At 36.7% G+C, this 27738-nt stretch overlaps 1 protein-coding gene and 1 long non-coding RNA gene across 3 annotated transcripts in view; both read right to left on the minus strand.

Moving 5' to 3' along the window:
• Nucleotides 1-978: 978 nt before the first annotated feature.
• Nucleotides 979-10978, minus strand: LOC130215264 (uncharacterized). Of its 2 annotated transcripts, XR_008835682.1 has the most exons (4): nucleotides 9854-10978; nucleotides 9590-9668; nucleotides 1196-1321; nucleotides 979-1073 (listed from the first exon to the last, which is right to left on the minus strand). It is a non-coding gene; the product is annotated as an uncharacterized LOC130215264 (long non-coding RNA). The 2 variants fall into 2 exon arrangements; XR_008835681.1 differs by having other exon boundaries at nucleotides 9590-10978.
• Nucleotides 10979-12887: 1909 nt separating this feature from the next.
• The window catches only part of ddx10 (DEAD (Asp-Glu-Ala-Asp) box polypeptide 10), a 48439-nt gene continuing 33588 nt past the window's right edge, over nucleotides 12888-27738 (minus strand). The window contains exons 17-18 of the mRNA XM_056446665.1: nucleotides 23991-24148; nucleotides 12888-13215 (exon numbers count right to left, since the gene is read on the minus strand). Coding sequence (XP_056302640.1) covers nucleotides 13014-13215; nucleotides 23991-24148 — 360 coding nt within the window. The 3' untranslated portion in view covers nucleotides 12888-13013. The remainder of the gene's footprint in view (nucleotides 13216-23990; nucleotides 24149-27738) is intronic.

The following is a 27738-nucleotide window of genomic DNA, read 5'->3' on the forward strand; positions in this document are numbered from 1 at the left end:
TACACCTTTATGGCATGATTCAAATCATTTCATTATTTGAAATGTGACTCTGCTTTTCCCACTGGACAGAAATATGATAGGTTTCCTTTAATCTACAACAAAGCAACCTTAATATACATTAATAATAGACCTTTTAAATATTATATTATGGAGTAGAACCTGTTTCCCATTATCTGTCATATGGTCACGTTGGAATTAATTAAACCAGTATTTGTGTATAGCTTGGCTATGTGAAATATTCACAATGCAGACTGGATTTTCGTTCATTTATAGTTCACAGTTATGTGCAACTACTCGTTTTAAACTCAAAAGTACATATAAACTATGGGATTAAATGGGTTAATTTGATATGAAAACAATCAGCACCTTGGAAAGCATCTAGAGACCAAGATTCCCTTTAAGCACCGGCCCACTGTTGTGTTTCAGCATCCATTGATTTCCACTTACAACGCATTAGGCTCAGTTATTATTACATTAAAGCACGGTCAATATTCAGAGACCTTCTAAAGTCCATTATAAGATGATCTAGTCCCATTTGAACACATGTGAACATACGCCTGTTCATCTTACATATTTACAAAACCAGTCTTCATTCGTCCCGTTATGAGGAGCCGTTAATCTGGACTCCCTCGCGGTGTTTCTCATCATCAGTGTGTGCCGGTGGATGTTGCGGCGGAGCGGGGCGCGCGATCACGCAGCGGCTGGGTGCGGGATTCGGCTTTACCGGGACAGAGGAGCCACCGTTATCCCGCTCATATTCCTCCTGCGCCCTCAACATCTTCCTCTTCTTCATCTTGCTTTTGTGAAAGTGGTAGGTGGTCAGTGACAGTAATATAATCCCGATAATGAGAATCCCGAGCACCAGGAGAGCGACGGTGGATGAGAAAGGCTGGAGCACGTGCTGAACTTTCTCCGCGCGTGTCCCGTTAGTCTCGGACGCCCCGTTAAAAGCGCCCCATGAGATCTCAGAAACCTTCATCGTTTACGAATTATTCCACGAGAACTGCGGCTGAATATCCGTTACTCGCTGGTTTTATTTCCAACAATCACGGAGAGCATCTCTGAAGACTGTGCTGAAAGAACAAATTGGGATGTTTAAAACTTGAAAACGCAAATAATTGCACCTGATCTTATTTACTGGCACCCTAAACAACAATAATGCTTTTAAGAAAATAATTAAACGTTTGATTCCTACCTGCATAACAGCCCGGTCCCGTTCGCTGAATTGGTGTGGGAAAAGGTGTTGGTTTGGAAAGATGACTTCCCACAGATCGCTGACGTAGCCTCTATTCATTACGTGTTCTTCAAGTAGGCTCCGTAGCTACGATAAAAAAACCTTAACTCGTTAAGGATTTATTGTAAGTGTAAAACGACAGATGTTATTTTTTACGTAGAATAATAAATCAATTATTTTCTCAACGTTGCACAAATGTTGTTACGACGTTCTACGCACGTCCCAAAAACGTTTTTGAAACATCGCTGCAACGTCCAACCTCCTAGAACATATGTCGTTGTTTTTGTCAAGCATGATTCAAGGTAAAGTGTCTATTAATAGCATAAACCAACTTCAGTGAGAGAAAGATGTGGAACTTAACTTTTAATGATGCAATCTGCCGTGAAGTAAGAGTGCCTTACCTCACAAAGCGTTTCTGTCAGACTGGGGCGCGCGCGCTGCTCCAAACATCTCTGTGCGCGTGAGTGAGAAAGCGGTCTCGCGCGCTCGGCCAACACATCTTTTTTTTTTTTTTTTTTTTTAAGTTAAATACAAAACGAGCCAGTCGAGAAGTAATCTGCTTTTATCACCCCATAGTTTATGAAATAGCCTAAAACAGCCTGTAAAAAAAACACTTAATTTTTTTGTAGAATAAATGTCTGTAAAATCAGGCGTTTGAGAAACCCCCTTCAGAATGGAGCAATGAATAAAACTGTAAAGTTTGGTGTAGTAAGTGGTGCTAAAGTGGACACATAGCTCAATGAAAGAAAAAATAACTAATTTTGAGAAAACAGACTTTAAATATATGCTCTTTGATTTAATTTTACAGGCAAAATTGATAACATGAAAAAAATTAGCCGAGTTTTACATAATTAGTTGGATAAAAAACGTTTCTGCTTGTGGTGTCAGGTAAAATGCAGAAAAAATTAAGCGAAATGTAAAGCAGTCGTGGTAAATTGTCTTAAATTTGCCTCTTATCTTGGTTTCCCCCCTCAAACTCCACGTTACAGCTGCCCAAGAGAGCGTTCTTCTAATTAATCTCACGATGCAGCGCGCGCTCCCCTACTATTTTTCGTCATTTATTTTTAATGACGCAGGAGCTTTGGACTGCTCACTCGGCCAAATAAACCCCATGAGATGGAACATTTGGAGCACCAAAGGCTAGTGAATCAATGAAGTGCTCCAGTAAACACTTCACAGAGAGGAATCGCGTGGACTTGCATGTAAATGAGACCACAGCCAACAAGAACAAAAAAAAAGGGCTAGAGAGATGGTGCTGTCCAGTGCTGAAAATATACAGTCGCTCAACATCAAATGCATCTGGGTGCATTTTCAGTCCTGAAAGGTTAGTTGAAATTAATGTAAATTCCCTGAGTTTCTCAAACATTTTATCAGACTAATATCTAAGAAGCGCAATTGCAAGCAGTGTGCCTTGAAGTGTAACATGGTATTTAGTATTTACGTTGCATATTTACTCATAATTACTACTCTTGAACTCAGGTTCTCAATTACTTTTTATACAGAAAATTATATATTATAGATCTAACTAAGGAAATACTTTCATTTTCATTTCTCACTAAAAGTAACTAAAACTAAATTAATTCAAATTACATAGTGATTTTCAAAATAAAAGGTTAAATCTAAGGCTTTTAAAAGCTTGACAGAATTTATAAAACACATCACAGAAATCAGGTTTGGTGAAGAAAAATTCATGGGGCGTGCGAGAGATCTGCAGAGTGGATGGCAACATCAACATCCTGAGGTATCAAGACATTTGTGCTGCCCATTACATTACAAATCACAGGAGAGGGTAAATACTTCAGCAGTATAGCACTCATACTTGCTTCTCATGCTTCAGCCTCTACATCAAAGTTTCTGAAAGCAAAGAAGGGCAAGGAGCTACAGGATTGGCCAGCCCAGTCACCAGATATGAACATTATTGAGCATGTCTAGGGTAAGATGGAGGAGGAGGCATTGAAGATGAATCCAAAGAATCTTGATGAACTCTGGGAGTCCTGCAAGAACGATTTCTTTGCCATTCCAGATGACTTTATTAATAAGTGATTTGAGTTAGAGTTGTATGGATGCAGTCTTCCAAGCTCATGGAAGTCATACACAATATTAATACTTTTTCCACTGCACTTGACTTTATATTCTATACTGTATATTATTTCTGTTAAGTGCAAAAACTTTTGTCTGAGCAAAGTCAAACTTTACTGTCCTAATTAGATATTTAAAAATGAAGGCATGATCATATTTTATTTTGGTAAAATAGGCGTTATCTAGAGGCCTTTGCCTTTTATATGAGCCACTTCTGATACCAAATGATCAACTAGAAGTCAAGTTATTATTTGTTGTTCCTAAAACTTGGATAGGCGACAAGACTTTTGACAGGTAGTTTTAGACAGGTAGACGGCAATTTAGGATGACAACTTATTTTTATTCCAAACCCACAATACAACACTAATTGTTTAAAATAAACTCAAACTTTGTTAAATGGACCTGGCATAACATAGAACTCATAGTGTGTTGAATAAAAAAAAAACTGAATTTTATTCAGCAACATTGATGACTACATGCATTTATCCTGACTATATCCACATAAGGCTTCTTCTCTGCAACTGTTTTAAAGGGCACCTATGGTGAAAAATCTACTTTTCAAGCTGTTTGGACAGACATATGTGTAGATATAATGTATAGGCCATCACATTGGGGTGATATAAACACACCAGTCTTTTTTTTCAATTTAACAACATAAAAATGGTGGACCAATTGGAACTTGCAACTTGACGCAGGAGTGCGGTCCCCCCGCCCACCGAATTGATTGACAGCTGCGCTTATTAACATGTCCCGGTAGTCACGTGTATAATCATATCAACAAGACAGGACGTGCGCAAAGCAACCGGGAATAAAAGGTCTGTTCAGTTCGCTAGGATCATCAATCATCAGCAAATGTGATCAAGAGTAAAGCTGCGGTCACACTGGGATTTTCTCCCCATAGACTTCCATTCATGCGCACGCGAATGCGTCAGACCAGAAACGTGAGGTCATGCGTCAAGTTTCGCATGTCGCTGCAGTGCAAAGTTCAAGCTTGGTGAACTCTGACCTGCAAAATCGCATCACTTGACTGCGTGAGACCAATCGAGGATCAAAACAGGACCTCTCTGGACAGAAATTTAAAACATGGAGCAATCGCTCGCTTTTTAATGTCTAATCATCTTGTTTAATCCCGCCCCTTTTCGCAGCGCCGCACGACAGAATTTCACACACACAAAGCCCAGTGCGACCGCAGCTTAAGTTTCACATGTTTAAAATATTTTAAAACAGTGCACGTATATAATGAATTACAGCGATTTACTTCATCAGCACAGCCGCGTGTCAGAACAGTTTTAAAAGAAGACGCTTTAATCCCGGTTTGTGGATGTTAAATCAGGTTTATTTTGTACATTAACATAACAGATATTCATACAGCAGTGGAGATTAACCTGTATCCTGTCACATATGCGTGCAAAAAGAGTGCAAAGCTAAACGCGCGCTCTGTCTGTCTGTGTGTCTGTGTGTGTGCGTGAACTTTGTAACGACATTGTGTGTGACTCATCGATGCAACTGCACAACAAATACTCATTGGTAAAGTTCTTACTGTAGTATTTCTCACAAACGCTACGTGAGATCTGCTTCCTTTAAGTCTGTCTGTTGTCTGACACAGACGAGGGAGGAGATTAAGGCACGCAGAAAGGCACGTAGAAACGGTGGGCGGGAAAAACTAGCCTTAAAGGCGCAGTACGACAAAACAGCCCCCTAGTGCAAAAATGTATAAAATAGAATCTTGCAAAAGGTATAATGAAAAATCTGATGGGTGTTTTGAGCTGAAACTTTACAGACACATTCAGGAGACGCAAAACACTTATACTAAATCTGAAAAAAGGGCTAACCTAGGTGCCCTTTAAAGCTTTTAACCTCAAGCAGACTGAAGTTGCTGACTCCTAAGCCCAAAATGACCCTGTGATTGTCAGAAACTCTGCATTTCATCTGTAGTGGTCCTGCTGACCTTATCTGAAGTGCAATGACAGCAGTCCAATTTCTTCACTGTCAGATCAGAGGCGCCTGACAGCTCTCGAAAATACAGCTCGATTGCTTTATAATCTCCACCTGGACAAAGAGCCAATAAGCAATTCAACCACTTGGCAAAGACCTCCGAATACACTATAATTAGACGTGAACCCATTCGCCTCAGCAACAATATGCATTAGAAGTAAAAGCCAGCAATTGAATTCAACATAATCCTCATAATTCACAACAACACTGTCACCATAGGGGAATAAAAAGCTATAATGCAGGATGTAGAGGAGACAAACAGCACCTCAGGCATCTCATTAACTCTGGCTTGTGGATCAGAGTTTTCAGTGTTGTACAATGTTTCAAACGGCAGCATATGGAGAGCTGGTCTCAAACGCACTCACCAGATCAGAAGCACCAGATGTGATGCATCTTGGCTTCTCTGTCACTAATGACAACATGGTACATCTCATGCAGTCCCAAAAGGCACTGCAGTCGTTACTTTCTTAATAACTGGCTCTGGAATGGAAGAGCATGTTAACGTCAAGTGACTAGTAACTAGATTGGAAATTAAACAACCATTTGATAGGTTTGGGATGTAAATCCCCAGAATGCATCTCTTGCATCTGCTTCAGTTGACTGTAAAAACACAGTTCATTAAAATCTGTTATTATTTACTCACCCTAACATTGTCCTAAAGCTCTTCTATGGATACTCACAACAGGATTTCCAAGCATAAATTTTGTTGCTATGAATTTGGATGCTTGTTTCCATCAGCCGATTTAATGGTTATCACTCGATTGAATGGGTGTTATCAGTGGTTAACAGCTGAAAGATATGGGCCAGTAGGGGCCTATCATTAATCCACATGGTTAATCAGCTATATTATATTATATTATTTATTAAATTTCCCATTAATTGTATTTTATTATTGCCTACCCTTACTCCAACCCTAAACCCAACTGTCACAGTAATGTAAAACAGATCTAGATCTGGAGTCTTCTCTATTAGTATAGCCGATCAACCATGTGGATACATAACAGCCTGATATCAGCCTTCTAATCCTACCAGTAGGTGCGGAAGGCCCCTACTTGCCCATATCTATCAGCTGATAACCACCATTCAATCGAGTGATAACATTTGAAGCGGGTAGTTTCCATCACAGAATTATTATTATTATTTTTTATCTCATACATCTGTCTTTTTTCCCCACACAAATTAAATAAATATCACCATTTAATAAATAACCCAATAAAGGTAAAAAAAAAAAAAACCCAGCAAAGCACGAAATATTTTAACTCAACCACTGGGTTGAATAAATAATGTTTTTTAAAGTGTGCCACCAAACAACAAAACAAATGTGTCCCTGTTTTGTTTATGTAAATATGTTTACTGACAGTCAAGATGATTTGAAGTAACTGAATGAGCCTATATTATTACTTTCAGTGGTTGTTATCTGGGAATAACAGATCTTGGAATGTCGTGACTGACTAATCAGAATCAAGCATTGGATGAAACTGTAATAAATAAAAATTAAATCATTACAACTGAGGACTGCAGAAGAAAATGTCTGAACATACAGCATGTTAAATCTTGAAGCAGATGGGCAACAGCAGCAGAAAAGGGCACACCAGTGGACCTTCTTCAGAAAAAAACTACAATAAGGGTAAACCAAAGTGAACAACAGAAGACAGGATAAAAAAAAAAATAGTCCAGAGTCTCAGATTCACGAAAGCAACTCCAGCAATCCTTCTTACTTAAGCAAAACCATAGTTGCAATCTGAATCTGTACAAAGCATGTGCATGTACATTAAGCTCTATGTGCAGAGAGAAACGTCTGAAGCGCAACACGCTCCTCAGTGCTGAAACAGTCATTAAAGGGAGAAATAGCACCGAGGGAAATAGCTTTCCAGGCAGGATGAAGGCGCCTAATAAACTCACGTCTGTGATGGATGACTCTGCACCCACAAAAGCCAGAACACAAAGAGAATCTATGCAACCCAGTCATACACAAACGCAATACATCACGGCTGCATGCCTGTCACATACACAACAACGGCTGCCTGCAGCGCTTCAGTAAAGGTGATAAGTGATAAGAATCAGGTGGAGGATAAACAAGTCATCTTTAAATAACTTCGAGGGAGAGAAAACATTCAAATGGCCAACTTGGGAGAAGAGTGACTCCTCACATGTAGGATACGGTCGTGTTCTGATTATGTGTGATTTATTGGACAAAACAACTAGAGCTATAAGCTAGTGTGGTCTAAAACAATAATAAACTTTACATTTAGACACTTTATGCATTCAAAATGTACAGTTTTACAGTAATGGTTGTTATATGGTTATCTATAATACTGGAAAACATTCATTTCAGCTTCATCATTTTGTGGAAAGCATGATATATTTCACATTTCAGGATTCTTTGATGAGTAGAAAGTTCTTACAAATTCTTATTTAACATTATAAATATCTTTGCTGTCACACTTGATCAAATGAGTGTGTCCTTGATCACGTTTCAAATCAGCAGATTAGAAGGGTCATGTTAGACTGGAGTATTGATGATGAAAATTCAGCTTCGCCATTGTCAGAATGACATTTTTAAAACACATTTATACAAAAGAGCTCATTTTAAAATGAAAGAATATTTCATAAGATTTCTATTTTATAGATCTTTTAACAAATAAATGCAGCCTTGGTAAACAGAGGAGATTTCTAAATAAATGAAGAAACATTTGAAGAGACCACCTGAAAATGCTTGCTTTTTTTTTGGAGAACTTACAATTAAGCTATGCGTTTTAAGTAAAGCATAATTTTATTTTGTTCTTTAAATTACTGATGACAGTTAAACTTTTTTTTAGTGCTGGGCAATGATTTTAAATATACACATGCATGCATATATTTAGAAAAATGTCAATTTATATTTAAATATAAAAATATTATATACACTCACTGGCCACTTTATTAGGTACACCTTACTAATACTGGGTTGAACCCCCCTTTGCCTTCAGAACTGCATTAATCCTTCATGACAGATTCAACAATGAACTGTAAATATTCCTCAGAAAATTTTGTCCATATTGACCTGATAGCATCACGCAGTTGCTGCAGATTTGTCGGCTACACATCCATGATGCGAATTTCCCATTCCACCACATCCCAAATGTGCTCTATTGGATTGAGTTTTGGTGACTGTGGAGGCCATTTGAGTACAGTGAACTCATTGTCATGTTCAAGAAACCAGTCTGAGATGATTCACGCTTTATGACATGGAGCGTTATCCTGCTGGAAGTAGCCATCAGAAGATGGACGGGCAGACAGGAGTGGCACCTGGTATGGTCTGCTGTAGCCCATTCGCCTCAAGTTTCTATGTGTTGTGTGTTCAGAGATGCTCTTCTGCATACATCGATTGTAACGAGTGGTTATTGGAGTTACTGTTGCCTTTCTATCAGCTCAAACCAGTCTGGCCATTCTACTCAGACATCAACAAGGCATTTGCGCCCGCAGAACTGCAGCTCACAGATTATTTTCTCTTTTTCAAACCATTCTCTGTAAACTCTAGAGATGGGTGTGCATGAAAATCCCAGTAGATCAGCAGTTTCTAAAATACTCAGACCAGGCCATCTGTCACCAGCATGGATGCCACGTTCAAAGTCACTTAAATCACCTTTTTGCTCCACTCTAATGCTCGGTTTGAACTGCAACAAATCATCTTGACCATGTCTACATGCCTAAAAGCAGTTGCTGCCATGTGATTGGCTGATTAGAAATTTGCGTTAACAAGCAGTTGGACAGGTGTACCTAATAAAGTGGCCAGTAAGTGCATGTATAAAATACAATTTATATATCAATGTAAATATCTTTTTATAAAAAATAGATTTGTTTTTGTGTATGTGTATCCCATATACATAATAAATATACACATACCATTTAGATATTTTTTATTTATTTATTAAAAATAAGAAAGGAGCTAAGTTTGTATTCATCTTAATATTTGGTAAATTAACCCAGATTCTTAAATCACAACAACAAAAAACGCTTGTTATTCTGAACAACTGTCATTTTCTGAAATAAAAAGCTTCAAAATCATAATAGTTTGATGTGAATTACTCCCTCCTCATAAATGTCTTTACATTGCAATTTCATTTTTTTCTGTCCCGCTAATTAGTCATTATGCACATCAAAGAAAATTAAGTGTGTGAATTTACTGACCAGTTTCGAATTTTAGACATCCCTCATATGTCCTCTACACTACACATATTCTCTAAAAGCCTAAGTATACCTCATTTTCCAGTTTCCGCGCAGCTTTGAAAGTACACTTACCAGCGGATAAACGAGTTCCACACATGCACAGTACCATCCAGTAGACGCATTCAGTCTCAACAATCACCTCACGCCATCACTGTTGTACACAGAAAAAAAGACCTGCATAAGAAGTATATTTAGACCTAAGAGTCACAGTAACCCTGTATAACAGGAGTGACCCTAAGACATACATGTTAAACAGTGGCTGCATAAAATAATGAGCACAGAAACCAACATCGTTATGCAAAACTAGCTGTCAAACGCAAGTGGGTGAATAATTACCTCTTCAGAGCACTTTGAGAAGCTGAAAATAGGGTGGAGGAGGTCACTGCATTGAACAATTCAACATTATTCCTGTGTTAAATGGTGACTATTTGTCTTATATAAACCCAATCACATGACATAAGGCCGCTATACAGTACATGGGCAGCCAGACAATTCAGAAAGATGGATTTGAGATCAACAGGGGACTGAAGTCACGAAACCAACATTTTCACCCAGAACCCTCCGTTTCTATTTCTGACACAGAAATGAGGGAGAGTAAATCACGGTTCAATGTGACAGGAAGGCGATATTCAAAAGCAGAATAATGAGAGCAGTTTAACAGTAATAGGTTATAGATGGCACCTGGGACTTCACAGCGCTTCTCTATCAAGATTGACATCAGCTGCGTCGCTTCTTTTTGGTTCACTGAAAAACAGGATTTTTGGGTAATTTAAGCCTGTCTGGCAAAGAGAATTTAATTCCTGGCTTGAGGAGAAGAAGATGTAATAAAGCGAGGAAAGGAAATTATAACCAGCACACAGGGTGTGAATTAGAAGGGGATTGGGGGAGTTTTAAACCCCCCTTTTAATGCTTTAATTAATGCTTGATCCCTCCTGAATGACGTTAAAATAAGATGTATTGGGGTCAGACCATTAGATAGTGAGATATAGTTTGCCTTGATCTGTATATTAAGTAATAGATAACACAAATATACATTTGGAAGAACTGAAGTCTGCCTCGACCCAACTTCCACTCTAAATGGAGTGTTGATGCTCATTCAAGGGCTGAATTGTCAATAGTTTGCAGCCTCTGCAAAATTTAAGGTGACTACATCTTGAGCAAATGGTAACAACTGTAGAATAGGGATGGGTGTGGTGTACAGAGAACCATTTCATCAATGGTGTGGAAACTGCATTAACAGAGAGATATAGAGAACAGATATGTCAACAGCCAAGGAGCAACTTCATTAACATCTAAAGGCACGTCTAAAGGCAACATCTAAAACAGTATAAAAGGTTTTGAGTTTAAGAGTGTTCAGGGTTCATTCTGACTCCAATGAAACCAGGAAACTGCCATGTACTTTGAGACTGTTATGCTGAATGAACATTTTCATTGAGATCTTCTACGTCCTCGTCTTTTATTTCTGACACATTTGACCCCCCCCCCCCCCCCCCCCTCCCTATGATGGGGTAGTCTAGATAGGATGCAGCTGGGGATATGCACATCAATATAGTGTCATTTTTGTGAGACTGTATAACAATCATTAATATTTTACAGTACTGTGACGTTGGGTTTAGAGAAGACGTTAAAAAATACAATTTATTGGGTAATTGAATAAACTGGTTTAGGGTTGGGGTAGATGTTAATAAAATACAAATAATGGGAAATGTAATAAATATTATAAATAATTCTCGTTAACTTCTGTCCACAACCATATGTGATCTAGCAACGACCCTATAATGGCTCAATCGTTCCAAGCAGTCTGAAACTGGCAGATCGAGAACACTAATTGACACCATAAGTGTTCACTAGACACTTTTCTTGTAAAATAGGTTTACATAAAACTAAAGTAAAATTAGGCGAATAGTTTGTATTTTAATAAACACTTGTTCGCAAACGCCAGTTAAACAATCAACTAAAATGTGCTCATCCATTTATTGGTGCAAGAAAGCAAACTTGTTTAAAGGGGTGGTCCACTACGATATCATATTTTAAACTATAGTTAATGTGTAATGTAGCTGTGTGAACATAAACAACATCTCTGAATGTAATAAGCTCAAAGTTCAATGCAAAGGGAGACTTTTACAGAGTTAGCTTAGCAACTAGACTACAGTGAACGAAGTTTGGGGACTACAAAAAAACACATCCAGGCTAATAAGATCAAAAACACTTCAGGTTACCACATTCAGCATGCTCATACACCCTGCACAGCTGAGGGATGTGGCCAGAGGCGCTGTAATGTTATAGCAAAAAAAGCTAAATTGCCATCCAAACACTGCTACTTTTACAGAGCTTCTTCTGTTTCTGTATTTCGGCACAAAGACAGAAGTGCTTACAATTAAATTTTAATTATGTTCCAGAGAATAATAAAATATAGCTAGTATTTGACAAAGGACAGCTTCCAGAATCTCTCCCATTCAGTGGCTAAAAACTCCTCCGACAATAATAGATGACGCTGTGGATTGTGAGCCACAACCTGTAAGTATTTTTATTAGTTAAAATTGAAATGTTACATGCATATTTTCTTATTGTTTGGCACCAATAACAATTTAGCTACCAATTCATATTTATCCATCAAACCGCTGTAAACAGCCACAATCTTCCCCAGTGCTGCACTGTCTCTCTTTGCAGCAGCTTTCCCTGCGTTCTACATCTCAAATAACAAACTCGTAAAAGATTTGTGAACCTTCATTTTACTTACACATGCTTATTCTGAATATACGTGAAAGACACTAGTCAGGTTTAATTTCAGAGAGCAGGCATGAGGTTCAGCTGTGTCCTTTTCATTTTCTGTCTGATTCAGGCTCAAACTGATCCGGCTAACAGCTACTCTGACTGACAGTGTTTGTTTACACAGCACATTATGTTAGCTTACCAATCAGAGCCTCTTGAGGGCGCTTTTCAGAGGATCTGGGAAATATGACAGCCGTTTTCATGTTATCTGAATAGCAGTATATAATTAAAGTAAGATATACAAAAATAACGTGATATTCTACAAATGAAGCATGAGCATACATTGCTTTGCATCTTATAAACACAACGAAGACTTAAAAATACACTCTGGACCACCCCTTTAATATGAAAAATAGATCCTCTTTGAGAATCCCACTAAAATCGAGGTTATTGTAGGTCAGAATACGGTCAATATCCCTCAAAACAGCTTAATTAATTTTGATTAATAAATTAGATACAATTGAGTTAAATCTTTAAATTGGGTTCACTGAAGCATGCATATGTATTACACAAATTAACCCTAGCAAAAAAAGTTGACCCCCAAATGTCAATAATTCACACCCTGCCTGCACACTCGCACAATAAATCACATAAAGAATTATGCGGCAATGACTCTTAAAATGTGGCATCAAAAGAGTCATTTTTATTAGTAACAGGAAAGTTTAAACTTATACAAGCAGGAGGAATAATTATAAACTGCGGTGGGGAAAGTGTGAAAAGGGATCTAGCTGTGACTAGAAAGTAAATGCAGCACAAGCTCCTCGTCTTCAGCCAACGAGAGGCCAGTGTCCAGAGCCGTGACTGTGGGCTCTGTCCTGGGCTTCTTTCTGCTTTTCTGTGTTGTCTTTTCTTCATCATCATCATCTTCATCCTCACTGCTGTCGCTGCTGAAGCTTCTCTTTTTGCCACCAGCATCTGATGACTCGCTGGAAAGACATATAGATTCATGATTAAACAAAATCAGCTCAGGTGTGAGTTTCTCTCCATGCATGTGATTTTCACCGGAAGGCTCACGCTGTAGACTGTGATATAAAGTTGTAATCATGCTATTAAAGTTCCTTGCGCAGACCAATCATTACCTAAGACCTTAATACATCATCAGGAGCCACTGCCACACATATTTTGTTATGCCTTTATATGTTTTTTGGAATATCAAAGTACAGTAGCTGTTAAAGGGATAGTTCACCCAAATGTGAGAACGTACCCACTATTTACTCACCCTTAAGTCGTTCTTAACCATTATGAGTTTCTTTATTCTGCTGAACTCTAAAGTAGATATTTTGAAGAATGCTAAAAAACTGTAACTATTGACTTTCATAGTAGTAAAAACAACTAGTCAGTGGTTACAGGTTTCCAACATTCTTCAAAATATCTTCTTTTGTGTTTAACAAGAAATAAAATCATTATGTTTGTAACACGTGAAGGCAAATGAGTAAACTTGACAGAATTTTCAGTTTTGCATGCGCTACCCTTTAACTCTCATTTTACAAAATCACCAGGGCCCACATTTTTGATTAAGAATATTATTTTAATGCTCTAGAGAAAAAAGAAAGTAATAAAAAAAGGCCACTCTAAAGAAAAGACTTGCATTAGATTACATTTTTGGGTGGATTATCCTTTTAAAAAGCAAAAACTGTCTACATGTCGTGAAATACAGACATTCAGGTCTTTATTTAGATTTTTTTTCAGTACCATTACTCCAGTCTTCAGAGTCACAACATCAGAAATCACATTATTATGCATCATTATGCTGATGTTTAATATAAATTAATATTCTTTTTCAATTCCATGTTTATTACCAATGTAGAAAAAATTAAATATATATACACGACCGTTAGGGTAAGCAAGGTAAGAAAATGGGAAAAATTAAAAAGTGTATGAATATTATTATTATTATTATTAATGCTAAATAAATATATGTAGAAATCTAACCTGAACAAGACCTGAAACAGCGAGAGGAACCTTTTCTATGGACCCTTCTCCTTGACAGTTTTTAATATTTAGATTTTTTTTTAATTCGTATGAACATTTATATGCAGAAATAATGTTTGATATCATCTTTGCGCCAAATTACACAAAGACCAATTACCGCTTATGCATGGTGTTGTAATGCAGTCTGCTAATGCAGCGTCTATGGGGCTGAGAGTAAATTTGATGTTACTCTCTTCTCTGGCTGCCGTTATCAGTCTCACACTATTTTCCCCCTTTTTCTGAAAGTCTTGATAACACTATTTTGGCATTTTTCTTTTATTATTTCACCAAATAGGATTGTAAAAAAATTATTTGTTGTACTCTCCGAGTCAATGGGCTCTAGGTTTACCCAGCTATGATGCCTTGCACTACTGAGAAACCCGGAAATGTGAAAAGGGTCTATACCATTACTCCAGTCTTCAGTGTCACAACATCATTCACAAATCACGTTATTATATTAATATGTAACAATCATTTTGCAAATAATATTCTTTAACAATTACATGTTTATTACCAATGTAAAAAAATAAGAATATATATGACCCTAACTCAGATTAAGCAGTGAAAGCAAATGGTGAAAATGAAAAAAAAACCTTTATAAACTAATTTGATATATATATATATATATATATATATATATATATATATATATATATATATATATATATATATATATTTATATATTTTTTTTAATTATGTAAAAAAAACAACTGTTCACTATTAAAAAGTTTATGAATATTATTGCTTTAAAAATGTATTTATATATTTATATATATTTACACAACAGTTCTGTCTGGTTTTTGAATCTGATTGGCTGATAGCAGTGCAATATTCTGCAAATAACAGCACTGGAGCGAGTGTGTACAAGTGTCGAGTCCTGTGAAGGAGGTCCAGATGGAAAGTTTTGTTTTGTGTTTACCTTATGATTAAAGTTGCTGCACATCCACCTGCTCCCACCTCAAAAGGAGAGAGTTTGAGCTACTTCTACATTAAGGAAGTGTTAGAAAAAACAAAACACCAGCAAAGAAACTCGACACAGAGGACCATAAAAACCTCACTGACAGCTAGCGTTTCGTAAGTCTTATTGCAGAGCAACAGAAACAGCACACAGAAGTATAAATGCACAGCGATTACTTGATGCAGAAGTATAAACCAAGCTTAAGGCATACCTCCAACCGGTGCCGATATACAGCTACATTGCACTGCTACTCGTGTGATATTGCTCATGTTTTGCATGCTGTTTAATACCCTTGTGCCTGCTATGCATTGCATTTTTGTAGAAGCGCTTCGTGTGCCTGCAGTTGAAAAAGTCAACTCTGTGAAGAAAAAGCACTCGACATCATGCTCTCTAGCACCAAGTTCATTGGGTTTCCTAGCAACACAGAAAGTGTAGCACACTGCACTTCTAAATTCAACAAAGGAAGAACTGAAAAGCGAGTTGAGTGTTCCTTATGTTCCTAATTTTGACTATTTGTAGAAGTTTGAAATAATTGGATCTTCACTGAAAATGTATTCATTTGATAGCGGACACCTTGAAAACTAATTAAGCACATTTATTTTAAATACACTTATTTCCTTTGCCTAGAGGACAACTTCTGTAATTCAGCTTCCCTCATACTGTTTTGTAAACACAAGATGTCTTGTGACGTGCTACTCTGCTTGATCTTTTAATGAAACAGCAGTTTCCAGCTGTCGATCTGAGACCATGTATAGCACGAACATGTGCTGAGCAAAGAAGGACTTTCCTTGAAACTTCTTTGAAGAACCTGCATTTGCAAAACAAGGCATTAAACATTTCCCGCAGGACCTCTGATGCGCCAAAGCGTTTGCAGAAGCAATCAACTGAGATACCAGGAGGCCTTGACAATTCCTATCGCCAACATGCACTGCATTTTAAGGATATCTGTGTGCAGCTGAGGTGAATGAGGCTTTTCGATGGATCCGCCTGTGAGGGTGACCTTGATAGTTAATGCAGACAATTCCTAACTTAATTAAATGAGTTAAGGCTAGAATGGTGCGCTCATGCACATCCAGGGCAACTAATACCATTAAAGTCCTGTCAAGAGACTCTGAGGTGTGAAAAGCAGTGCTCCGGTCTGGTTCAGTCACATTTATAGCAGGAGCCAAAAATCAGCTGCGTGTAAAGGAAATGTTACTGGACTTTCACGGTTTCTGGAGTTTTACAGAATCAATAGTACGCTTATTTCGAGGTGTTCAATTATGGAAAGTGGCAGGTTTTCCTCTATACTCTTTCAGTGAGAAATCCTGAGTGCAAGATTGTTTAAAGTATGTTTAGATGAGGAATTAATAAGGTTTCTCAAACTTTGCTCATAAGAGGCCTTACATAATACACTAGCTATGTTTCCATCAAACTATTGTATGCAAATTTTGGAATATTGCATAAAAAAAGTCACTATGTGCTTAAAGTTAGAACATGCAAATAAAAACATAAGTGCACAACTGAATAAGACAAAAAATGTGAATAAACGTCATTGATTCATTCATTCATTTTTCTATGGCTTAGTCTCTTTATTCATCAGGGGTCACCACAGTGGAATGAACTGCCAACTTATCTAGTGTATGTTTTACACAGCGGACGCCCTTCCAGCTGCAACCCAGTACTGGGCAACACCCACACACTCTCGCATTCACACACACACACACACACACTCAAATACTACGGCCAATTTAGTTTATTCAATTCACCTATACCACATGTCTTTGGACGGTGGGCGAAACCGAAGCACCCGGAGGAAACGGCAACACATCAAGAACATACAAACTCCACACAAAAATGCTAACTGACCCAGTTGGGACTCGACCAGTGACCTTTTTGCTGTGAGGCGACAGTACTATTCCATCATGCACATCAAAAAGTCATTGTTGTGATGACAAAAATGGGCACAATGGGACAGCTTTAATAGACAAACCGGCAGATTAAACACATTGTAAAACATCTGAAATGTTTGAAATAAAATCCCTTAATCAAAGTCTGTCATCAAAGTGGTTCAGTATTATTTCCTCCCAGAACTGTCTTTTAAAGCATGGTCTCACACCTCCAAAAGCCACTACATGTTCCTTGCATTTTGTCACCTTTGAAGGTGTAGACACAAGTAGTTTATTATGTAAGAAAAAAGGGATTCAGTGGCTTCTCCTACAGCAACGAATTCCATTTTTCTTTTTGATATTACACACCAGTTTATGGGATGTGACAGGATGCGACAATTATGTTCTCTTTGACTTATCGGGTGCTTATTCACAAATGCTGTATGCTATATTCCAGTTTTGTACTTGTTTAATTCACATCTTTGAATGAAAACATAGCTAGTGAAGATAAATTAGCTCAATCTACAATTTCATTTCAAACTTTAAGGGCCCTATAATACACCCGGCGCAATAAGGCGCAAGACGTGTTTCTCCAACGTGTTGCTATTTTCAGACCAACGCAACCTTAATTTTCCCGTCTTCCTCCACGTTGTTTAAATAGCAAATCTATTTGTGCCACTTTGTGCCACTTTGTTTTCGGTCTAGAAAAGAGGTGTGTTAAGGCGCATTGTTGGCGCGTTGCTATTTTGAAGAACTAAAACAGACTTTGCAATAGAGTCCAGCGCAGAGCGCGTTAGTTGTGCGCCTCACTTACACACGCAGGATGTACAGCAATACAGTCAGTCATATCTTTACAAATGAAAAAGAATTAAAAGATTAAAATGTTACAATTACAACTAATGTTAATTATTGCTTTCAACATAAATATAAAAACCCCTGCCTCCATCTCGGGGGGCTTTTTCCAGTTTATTCACGGCAACTTGCTTTTGAATAATGTTATTATTATAATTAGTATTATTTATTATATGCATATTTATATTTGTTTTAATAAAAACAAGCTTAGATTTGTCCACCTGTCATATTGGGCATAGGATGTGTCTTTAGGATGTGATATAACTCAGTTCTTTCACCACACTTCGTTATTATTGTTCATTTATTCGTTTGCTGTATATTAGAACTGAATTAAGAAATAGTTTTGGAACAAATCTTTGCGCTTAAACAAAATTAATTACGTAGGCTAATGGATGTCTGTGCGTACAACATGTTTCCTTATCCACGAAAGAGAGAAAGTGAAGCGTTCAGTTTTTCCACTTACAAAGTCCGTCATGTAAACAGGAAATGTGTCATGGCGCAACGCAACTGACTCTTAAAGGGAACAGGAGATGAGACTCTGATTGGTTTATGCTCAAAACACACCCATAACTCATTAAGAGAATAAGCTTAACCTTGTTAGACCAACCTTGTTAGCGCCCTGCGCTTTGGATTTTGCGCCTAGATCGTTAAAATCTAGGATCCCTAAGACTCAGGAATAAAGGAGCCCTTTTTAAAGTATATTTCATGAGTTACAAGTATTCTGAGGCACCTATCACAAAAAAACTGTAGGTTAGGGTGTATGTTTACTACAGATAAATGCACACCCTGATCTGGATGCAGAAGACTACAGCCCCTTTCACACATACAGACCTTTCCGAAAAATTACAGGCAATGTGAACAGGCCCTTTTTAAAAATACTGGTAAATTCGTTCTATACGTTTTCATCAAAGTACTTATATACTCATAATACTTATCCATCCACAGAGTTTGTAATGTAGTCAAATGTTTACAAATACAAGCGCACCCGTTTAGAAGTCATTTCTGGTTATGATGTCAGAATTTACCAGTATTTTGGAATGGATGCGTGAATGGTCTTTTCTGGAAAACTTCCGTAACGTCCTTGCCTATGTGAACATCTCTTTTTTGAATTTACCGGTAAAGACGTTCTGGAAATTTTCCCGATATTTACTGGTGTCACTGTGTGAAAGGGGTTAAAGGCAAACACAGTCATATTTACTCTTTATTTTAGGTACACAAAAGTGTTTTTGGAGCTTTGTATGATTACAGTTGGAGCACAGAAGTCATGTGATTAATATTCTTGGTTCTTTTTCTGGACTTTGTATGTCTTGTGGCTATTGTCTGTGGAAGGTCAGAGAGCTCTTGGACTTAATCTATAATATCGTAATTTGTGTTCTAAAGAAGAATGAAAGTCTCGGGGCAGCGGAACGCATGAGGATGAGTAATTAATAACAGAATTCTCATTTATGGCTGATCAACTCATTTTGTTTGCTCTGACTTTTTAGTTGTCATCTTTTTTGCATTGTGGTTATTTTATTTAAACACTGTTTTATTAGCATGGTATAGCCACAACTAAAATTCCTCCAAATAGTGAATGCCAAGGACATCTCTTCATAATTTCTGGACATAAACAATTCTGGCAAGTCAATTGTTTATAAATTGTCTGCACAATATATCGTTTGAGCATTGATATCACAATGTGTGTATTCGTAACAGTCACATCACAGGATTAGATTATTTATTAATGATTAAAAGATAAAGATATGAATTTTTTTAATTCATATAATGATGACCATTTTATTTTACATTTGATTGTTCAATTTCTGTACTTAAATACTGTTTGACACCCCAGAAAAACATAAAGCACTCTTTATTTATTTATATTTGCTTGCAATTTATTACAATTTACACAGATGCACAGTATAGAAGAATACTACTACTACTACATCATCCCAGTTGATCTAAATTAATGATTTCTTTTCAAGAAGAGATATTCAAATCATCTGGTGAAATTGATACATATGGCAATATATATCGCAGCAAAAGAAAATATCACAATGTCATTTTTCCCAAAATGGTGAGCCCTAATGTATATTGTGGTCAAGTTGTTTATTAGGGATCTCATTCATCGTGGCTCCTGCAAAGCTTTTTTACATAATATAACCATGAGGAAACCAGAAAGGATGTCAGATTCAGCACAGCATTTAATTAAGTTAGAAGGACTTAAATGATCCAAACTTAATGAAATGAGTTAAGACTTGATTGGTGCACTCATGTACATCCAGGACAACCAATCTCATTAAAGACCTGTCCAGAGATGGTGCTCATACCACCTGGAGGTTGGAAAATCTATCTTCTGGTCTATAACCGTCAGGGCTGCATCTAGCTCACACCATTAAGCTGTTAAGGGCTTGTGGTTGTACAGAGTTCCAAATCACTGGCAATGTCTAATTAGCTCAGTTACTCGAGATGGGTCTTTAAAATGGACTAGTGCAAAAAAAAAAAAAAAAACACTGGTAAAATATTAATATTGAATGGATAATTCTCTCATAAAATAAAAATACTGTCCTCATTTACTCATTATTTTCTAGAAAGTCAACGGGCACTAAAACATTTTTCTTCAAAATATCTTTAGTCTCTACAGAAAAAAAGAGGCTTGTAAAAATAATAGGATTATTTAGCAATTTTTAATTTATTGTTTACTATTACTATATATATATATATATATAAAGTAACTCATCTTTTGGTGATAGAGCTGCTTGTTTTCGGTAAAAAAAAAATAAATGACTGTGATTTAAAATAAGTGTGCGAACGTGCTTTATATAAAATTATATTAAAAAGTCCTGCTTGTTCTCTGGGCTACACAATATTAAATATAATTACTTGAACTATAAGAAATAGTTATTTGTATATAAATATAAATATATATTAATAATGAGCACTGTAATTTTATTTCAGAATGAAACTCTCAATTAAGAAAAAATGATAAAATAACTAAAATTAACACCAATATTTTTGTCATCTTATTTTTCTCTTTTATGAAGATGTATGTTTTATTACTAGGTTAACCATCACTTAAAAAAACATAATAAAAAAAAACTGTTATTAAAAAGTGTGACTGTGATTTATTTATTATTATCTGTGCTTGTTGTTTGGCTACACAATTTTGCCAAAACAGTTTATCATATATAAATATATTATAACAACATATAGCAACAAAAATTATAATTATCATTAATAATAGAAAGCAAAGACTATACCAGGGGTGTCCAAACTCGGTCCTGGAGGGCTGGTGTCCTGCAGATTTTAGCTCCAACTTGCCTCAACACACCTGCAAGGATGTTTCTAGAAAGCCTAGTAAGAGCTTGATTAGCTAGCCCAGGTGTGTCTGATTGGGGTTGGAACTAAACTTTGAAGATACTGGCCCTCCAGGACCGAGTCTGGGCACCCCTGGACTATACTATTAACTATAAATAAAAAATAAATATAACAATAGTTAGTAGTGTAACGGATCACAAACCTCACGGTTCGGATTACATTATGGTTTTTTTAGTCACGGATCAGACCATTTTTTAGATCTGCAAAAAAGGGGAGGAGACCAATGTAATTTGCTTTCCATTTCAAGAGACTTTTGGTTTTAACAAACAGAACTTTGAACCTGTGATTTTATTAAAAATACAATTAAGAAATAATCAGCTGAATAAAAATAAATAGTAAAATATTCAGTACTGTGAAAATGCACTACTACTGTTGCTGAAACGCTAAATGTAGAAATCTAACATTGTGATTTATACAACCCATATTTTATTTTCAGTCTCATTTTCAATAAAAGATTCAGTTATTCACTCATAAAACTCAATTTTTCATGGATGGATCATTTTTGAAGAATTATTCAGTGGCATATTTTTGATGACTGGTTGTTGCCACCTATTGGTTAAATAATGTAATTGCTGTCTACAACTTTAGTTTTTGAGTGTCTTTAAATGCATATGATGGTGATTTTAATCTTTATCATAAACATCAGTGGTTATATCTAAATTATAATCTGTTATCGCAGTACTGTGTTATTTCACTGTTTGTAACTTCATAACTAACTCAAAAGACTAAAGGCTGAATATCTTTCTTGAGTTTTTCATTCATTAAACATGCAGCAATTGGAAGGATTATTAAACATATCCAAATCCCTGTCATTTATTTTTTATGTTGTGTGGGTGTTGAGATCCCGATCTTTTAATGATTAATCGTGCAGCTTACACTGAATGCATTAATGCAGGCTAAACAAATAGTGACAGAAAACACCTTTAATAAAATCCACCACATCCCAAATAACCCACCACAACTTTTTATGTCATCATTATTTTTTACAGGAAAGCCTAAATGCTTTCATACATGTGATTTGAATGATGTGAGAGGCGTTCTCTCTGTGATCGTTACAAATTTAGGATTAATTTACCAGTGAAAAAAAATTTATTAATCCATAAGTCACATGTGTTCTGAACTGTGGGTTGTGATCCATATGAATCACGGATCAACCGTGATCTGTTACACCCCTAAAAACAGTATATTCTACTATTCTGCATAACTATAGTTATTATTTATTATATTATTATTTAGGATTGATTTATGATTGCGTAGAGACCCCTTTAAAGCTTCTCTTTTGTTGGCAATATTTTATGCTCACTTTTTAGTTCAAGTTTTGGAAGCTGTTGATTTCCTAAATGCCCATTTAAACTCAGAGCACACGCAGAGATGAGTAAACAGCAATTACTACAAGCAGAAAAGACCTGAGACACTAAAAACACTGGATCATGAGCTGCTCATGCTCAAGTGAACACAACTATACTCCCTTCAAAAATAAGCCACTCATTCATTTCATCTTAACAGCACTCCTTCCTTTGAGAAATGTTCCTGAAAATATGTACAACATCTTGCTATTCTGAGCAGAAAGCGCTGGTGGTGGCAGAAGTGAGACAGGGCCAAAAAGATCCCATTAGATTTATGAAGGAGAGGGGGTGGTCTGTCACAACAGTAAAGCAGGAGGACAGAAACCGCAACATGGAAGAGCTCAGGGTTAGAGACGCCCCTGGCTCCGATCCCGAACAGCAGCCTTCAATATGACGGAAGAGAAAGTGAGCGAGCAAGCCAAAGGAAGAGGAAGAAGGAGAGAGATTTATCAGATTTTCAGCAGCGGAGCCTCTCCTGCATTCAGTAAGTGTAGCCATGCAGTAAACACCCGCACCAAGTCATTAATCAGAGGAGCTGCTGCTGTCTGTGCTGAATCACCTGCACCACTACACTGCAAGTGTTTGTGTCGACGACTGTCCTAATGTGCCGACATGAATGAATGACAGAAAAACAGAGTCATAAAACTGCAGGCTGACAGACGGAAAAGGAGGAGAACAGAGGACGTGATTGGGTTTTACAAGAGCAGAGTTAAAGGAAAAAAAGGGAAAAAAGCACACATAACGTATGGTCCTTCTCTCACTTCTAAATCTGCCCGTAATTATGCATTTTATGGATTATCTACAGCCAACTAAAGGATCTGCGCTTAACGCTGCCATGGGGAAAAATAAATCATCATGAATCATCTTGCCCAGTAGAGGGATTCCTCCTGCGAGAGGCAATTCTGTACAGAAAGAGCACCGGATCAGCACGCCTGAGCCTAATCGAACGCTACAAACTCAATACAAGCGAAGAGAGCTGAGAAAGCCGAGGCGGTAATTAAGTATCAAAAGAATCAATTCCTCATTTCGGAATAATTACGAGCTCGTGATGTGGTGTCGGACTGATTGGCTTGATTTACCGCCATAATGGTTTTTCCACTAGCACAAAGCGCCGCATACCTCCGCAGCACAATGAGGAGAAAATATGATATTTGGTTCAATGCTCAGAAATAGGCATTCAATTAGAAGACTGCACACGATTAGAAAATTCACATTTCAGATGATCAATATCTGTTAGGCCACGTCCTTTGACTTTTTTACGCTTCTAGCTCTCCTTGAAATGAAAAGCTGCATTTCAGATGTTTGAGAGGTGAAAATAATGTACAGCATTTAAAAAGCTTGACTCTTACCCATATTCCTCAGAGGACTCAGAGTTGCGCACTTTGTCCGGGTCAGGAAGAGTGCTGGGGTCAAATTCTTCATCAGCACCTGACAGATATGCTACCACCTCCTCCTCATCCTCGTCATCATCATTTTCATCGTCATCACCATCAGCTTTCCTTTTCTCCTGTGTAGCAATTGGAATACTTCAATTACATGCAGTACTTTAATCCAGCATACATCTTTAATAATGATTATTTATCAAATACGATATCATTTAAAACATACATTCATTCCCATTCACTCTGCTCCAAACTAGCTTGTTTACCCTATGTTTGGCTGATTTTCAGAGATCAGAGTAGAACTGGGTGATTAACCAAAATAAAAATCAGAAACAAAATTGAGCAAAGCCACGATTGTCAAACGAATCTTGTCAGGGAAGCATGGTTGTGTGATCAGTAGCAAGATTTTCTTGAAAGCCAGAGGGCACTCGCATGTGGAAGCTGTAAACACCCACAAAGAAACCCTTTAAATCCCCATAGTGCTTAATAAAAACAAAAGTTTTAACGGCTCTCAGTGATTCAGCGTGACTATTTATCAAATGACTATGGAATCATCTTACAGAAGAAAAACGATAACACGTTAGTAGAAGGGGTGTTCATAAGACCGACATGACACCGGTCATTTAAAGGAGACTTTATGCATGCTTATAACAACTGTCATTAGGTGTCATTCGTTCATTTATTTCAATTTAAATACAAATATAACATTGTTTGAAATGTCTTTGTCAAATTGACATAAATAAATACATGATAACAAATTAAAATCACAAAAACAGCATAACCTTTCATAAATCTGTCATAAACATGATAGTTACAACGGCATTATAACGGTATCATGAATATTTTTGTGATCACTTCAGCTGCATTTACACTGCAGATCTTGATGGTCAATTCCGATTTTGTGACTGTTTTGGATTTTTTTGATGACCTGCTTACATCATCTTTTAAAAGTGGCTCGTATCTGATTGTCTGCATTTGCACTGCACAAATAGGAAAATAAGAGCAGGCACTGACTGACAGCTCAAAATAAAAGAGCGCTCTTTTCTCTATTCCTGTTTTAATGTTCCTGTTCACAATCTAGGCCTTTTTAAACTAGTAGGCATCTTAACGTAATGTCCATGGCATGATTTTTGCACGTGATGTATGCAACAGTTTTATATTAGTTTATATTAGCAGATATTGCTCTCTCTCTCTCTCTCTCTCTCTCTCTCTCTCTCTCTCTCTCTCTCTCCTTAACATGCTTAAATATTTGAGCCATATGACAATATAAAAGCGTTTTTTATTCCTCGTGTATGAGATTTAAGGTTTGGGACTCTGCTGAAGTCTGTTCTGAAATGAAAGCGGCAGACTTGACATCATTCACTATGGTTTTTAATGATGCACAACTCGCATTGACAGGTAAAAATCTAATTTACCTGCTTACACTGCAGACACGAGGGCACGGATCCGATTCATATCGGATAAATTTCCACATATGAACAAGGCCTGAATCTGATTTGAGTAAATCTGAATCCATGTGATCTTTTCCTGGTTACATGTACATGGGCCATATCCGATCTGTGCCACATTGGAGAAAAAAAATTGGAATTGAGTCACTTAAACCATGCAGTGTAAATGCAGCCTACTTTATGCTACTGCTGCTGTAGTTCCTATTGTGTTGGGTTAGATCCTACTATGAAGCAGGAACAAATTTAAAACCCCCAAAATCCATTCCTTGAACTAAAATAATCCCAAGTTCCTGAGGTTAGAATATACCAAAAAGTGGATATATATTTATTATGAATTGGTCCTCCACTGAAAAAAGCCCCTATTGACCTCCTTGAGACCATAGGAAATACTTCACATCCTGTTTAAGGGACACATCTTGTTAAATTGGTTTTTGATCATTTGCAACCAAACAGTGTCTTTTTTTCTCCCTTGGTAGAATTGATTCTAGCTCAGTCTCTGTTGTTTAAAAGTTTCTGACCTTGGGTCGGCCACAACCAGTTTTATTTTCCCAATGGCCTGCTCCACTCCAGCCTGACTCCTGACTTCTTGTGGCCTCAGGCAAACTTTTTAATCCTGGTACAGTCTGTGGAGCGTGTATGACCCTATGTTTTGACCTTTTCTTTGGTTTGGGGAAGACATAGAAAACGAGTGTCTATAGCAAAACTCTTTCTCCCAAAAAAACCTACATTAACTAATATATTTATATATAAATACAGTATATATATGAACAAACTGTCCAGAATTGGGAAATTTTCTGTGCCTTGTATTTTGGTACAATCTATTTTAGATAAATGAACACAATGAAGTTAACACAGACTGAAGTGTTGTTGGTCACTTTATATGTGAGTTAGTCAAAGCCCATCTGTCTATGTGGGCGGCACTTGGGCTGAATAGTCTATAATGCAGGCCAGTCTTTCACATCAGAAATGTGGTTATGGGGCACCTGCATGTCTGTGCATTGGGCTGATATGGAGTCTGTTCAGGTACAGGTTGTTCTGCATTCAGTGGTGCTTCTGCTTGTGTTGTAATCTAATCATGTTTTGTAAGACCCATTTGAATTCTGCTGACAGACCTGCGCTTTGAACGGGCTCGTATATGTGCACCGAATAACACCAGAGAATGAGAACAGCCATAAAAGGAGGTCAGTAATGAAGTTTCTTGAATAAAACAAGAACTTAGAACAGCAAACTAGATTTAGAAAATACACTAACTCTATAATAAAAAAAGACACCGTCATAATCATAAAAGGTTTGGGGTCAGCAAGATGCGTTTATGTAGCAAGAAAGAATCCATTAAATTAATCAAAAGCGACAGCAAAAACAGTGTGTTTTAATGTCTGAAAAGATTTCCATTTTAAATAAATGCACGTGAAGTTTATATCTATAAAGTAATAATAATACTATGAATAAACTGTATTGCTGTTTTGGTACTCTTCATGATGATAATGGCAATAAAATGTTCCTTGAGCACCCAATCAGCATTTTAAAATGACTCAATTTATGATGATTTAAAATTAAGTATAATATAACAATCATTTTTAAAAACACACATATATGTGTATATATATATGTATATATATATATATGTGTATATATATATATATATATATATTATATATATATATACACATATATATATATATACACATATATATATATACATATATATATATACACATATATGTGTGTTTTTAAAAATGATTGTTATATTATACTTAATTTTAAATCATCATAAATTGAGTCATTTTAAAATGCTGATTGGGTGCTCAAGGAACATTTTATTGCCATTATCATCATGAAGAGTACCAAAACAGCAATACAGTTTATTCATAGTATTATTATTACTTTATAGATATAAACTTCACGTGCATTTATTTAAAATGGAAATCTTTTCAGACATTAAAACACACTGTTTTTGCTGTCGCTTTTGATTAATTTAATGGATTCTTTCTTGCTACATAAACGCATCTTGCTGACCCCAAACCTTTTATGATTATGACGGTGTCTTTTTTTATTATAGAGTTAGTGTATTTTCTAAATCTAGTTTGCTGTTCTAAGTTCTTGTTTTATTCAAGAAACTTCATTACTGACCTCCTTTTATGGCTGTTCTCATTCTCTGGTGTTATTCGGTGCACATATACGAGCCCGTTCAAAGCGCAGGTCTGTCAGCAGAATTCAAATGGGTCTTATATATATATATATATATATAAACTGTTATTTTACCGTAG

This window comes from Danio aesculapii, chromosome 21 (genome assembly GCF_903798145.1).
Source record: "Danio aesculapii chromosome 21, fDanAes4.1, whole genome shotgun sequence".
Lineage (NCBI taxonomy): Eukaryota > Metazoa > Chordata > Actinopteri > Cypriniformes > Danionidae > Danio > Danio aesculapii.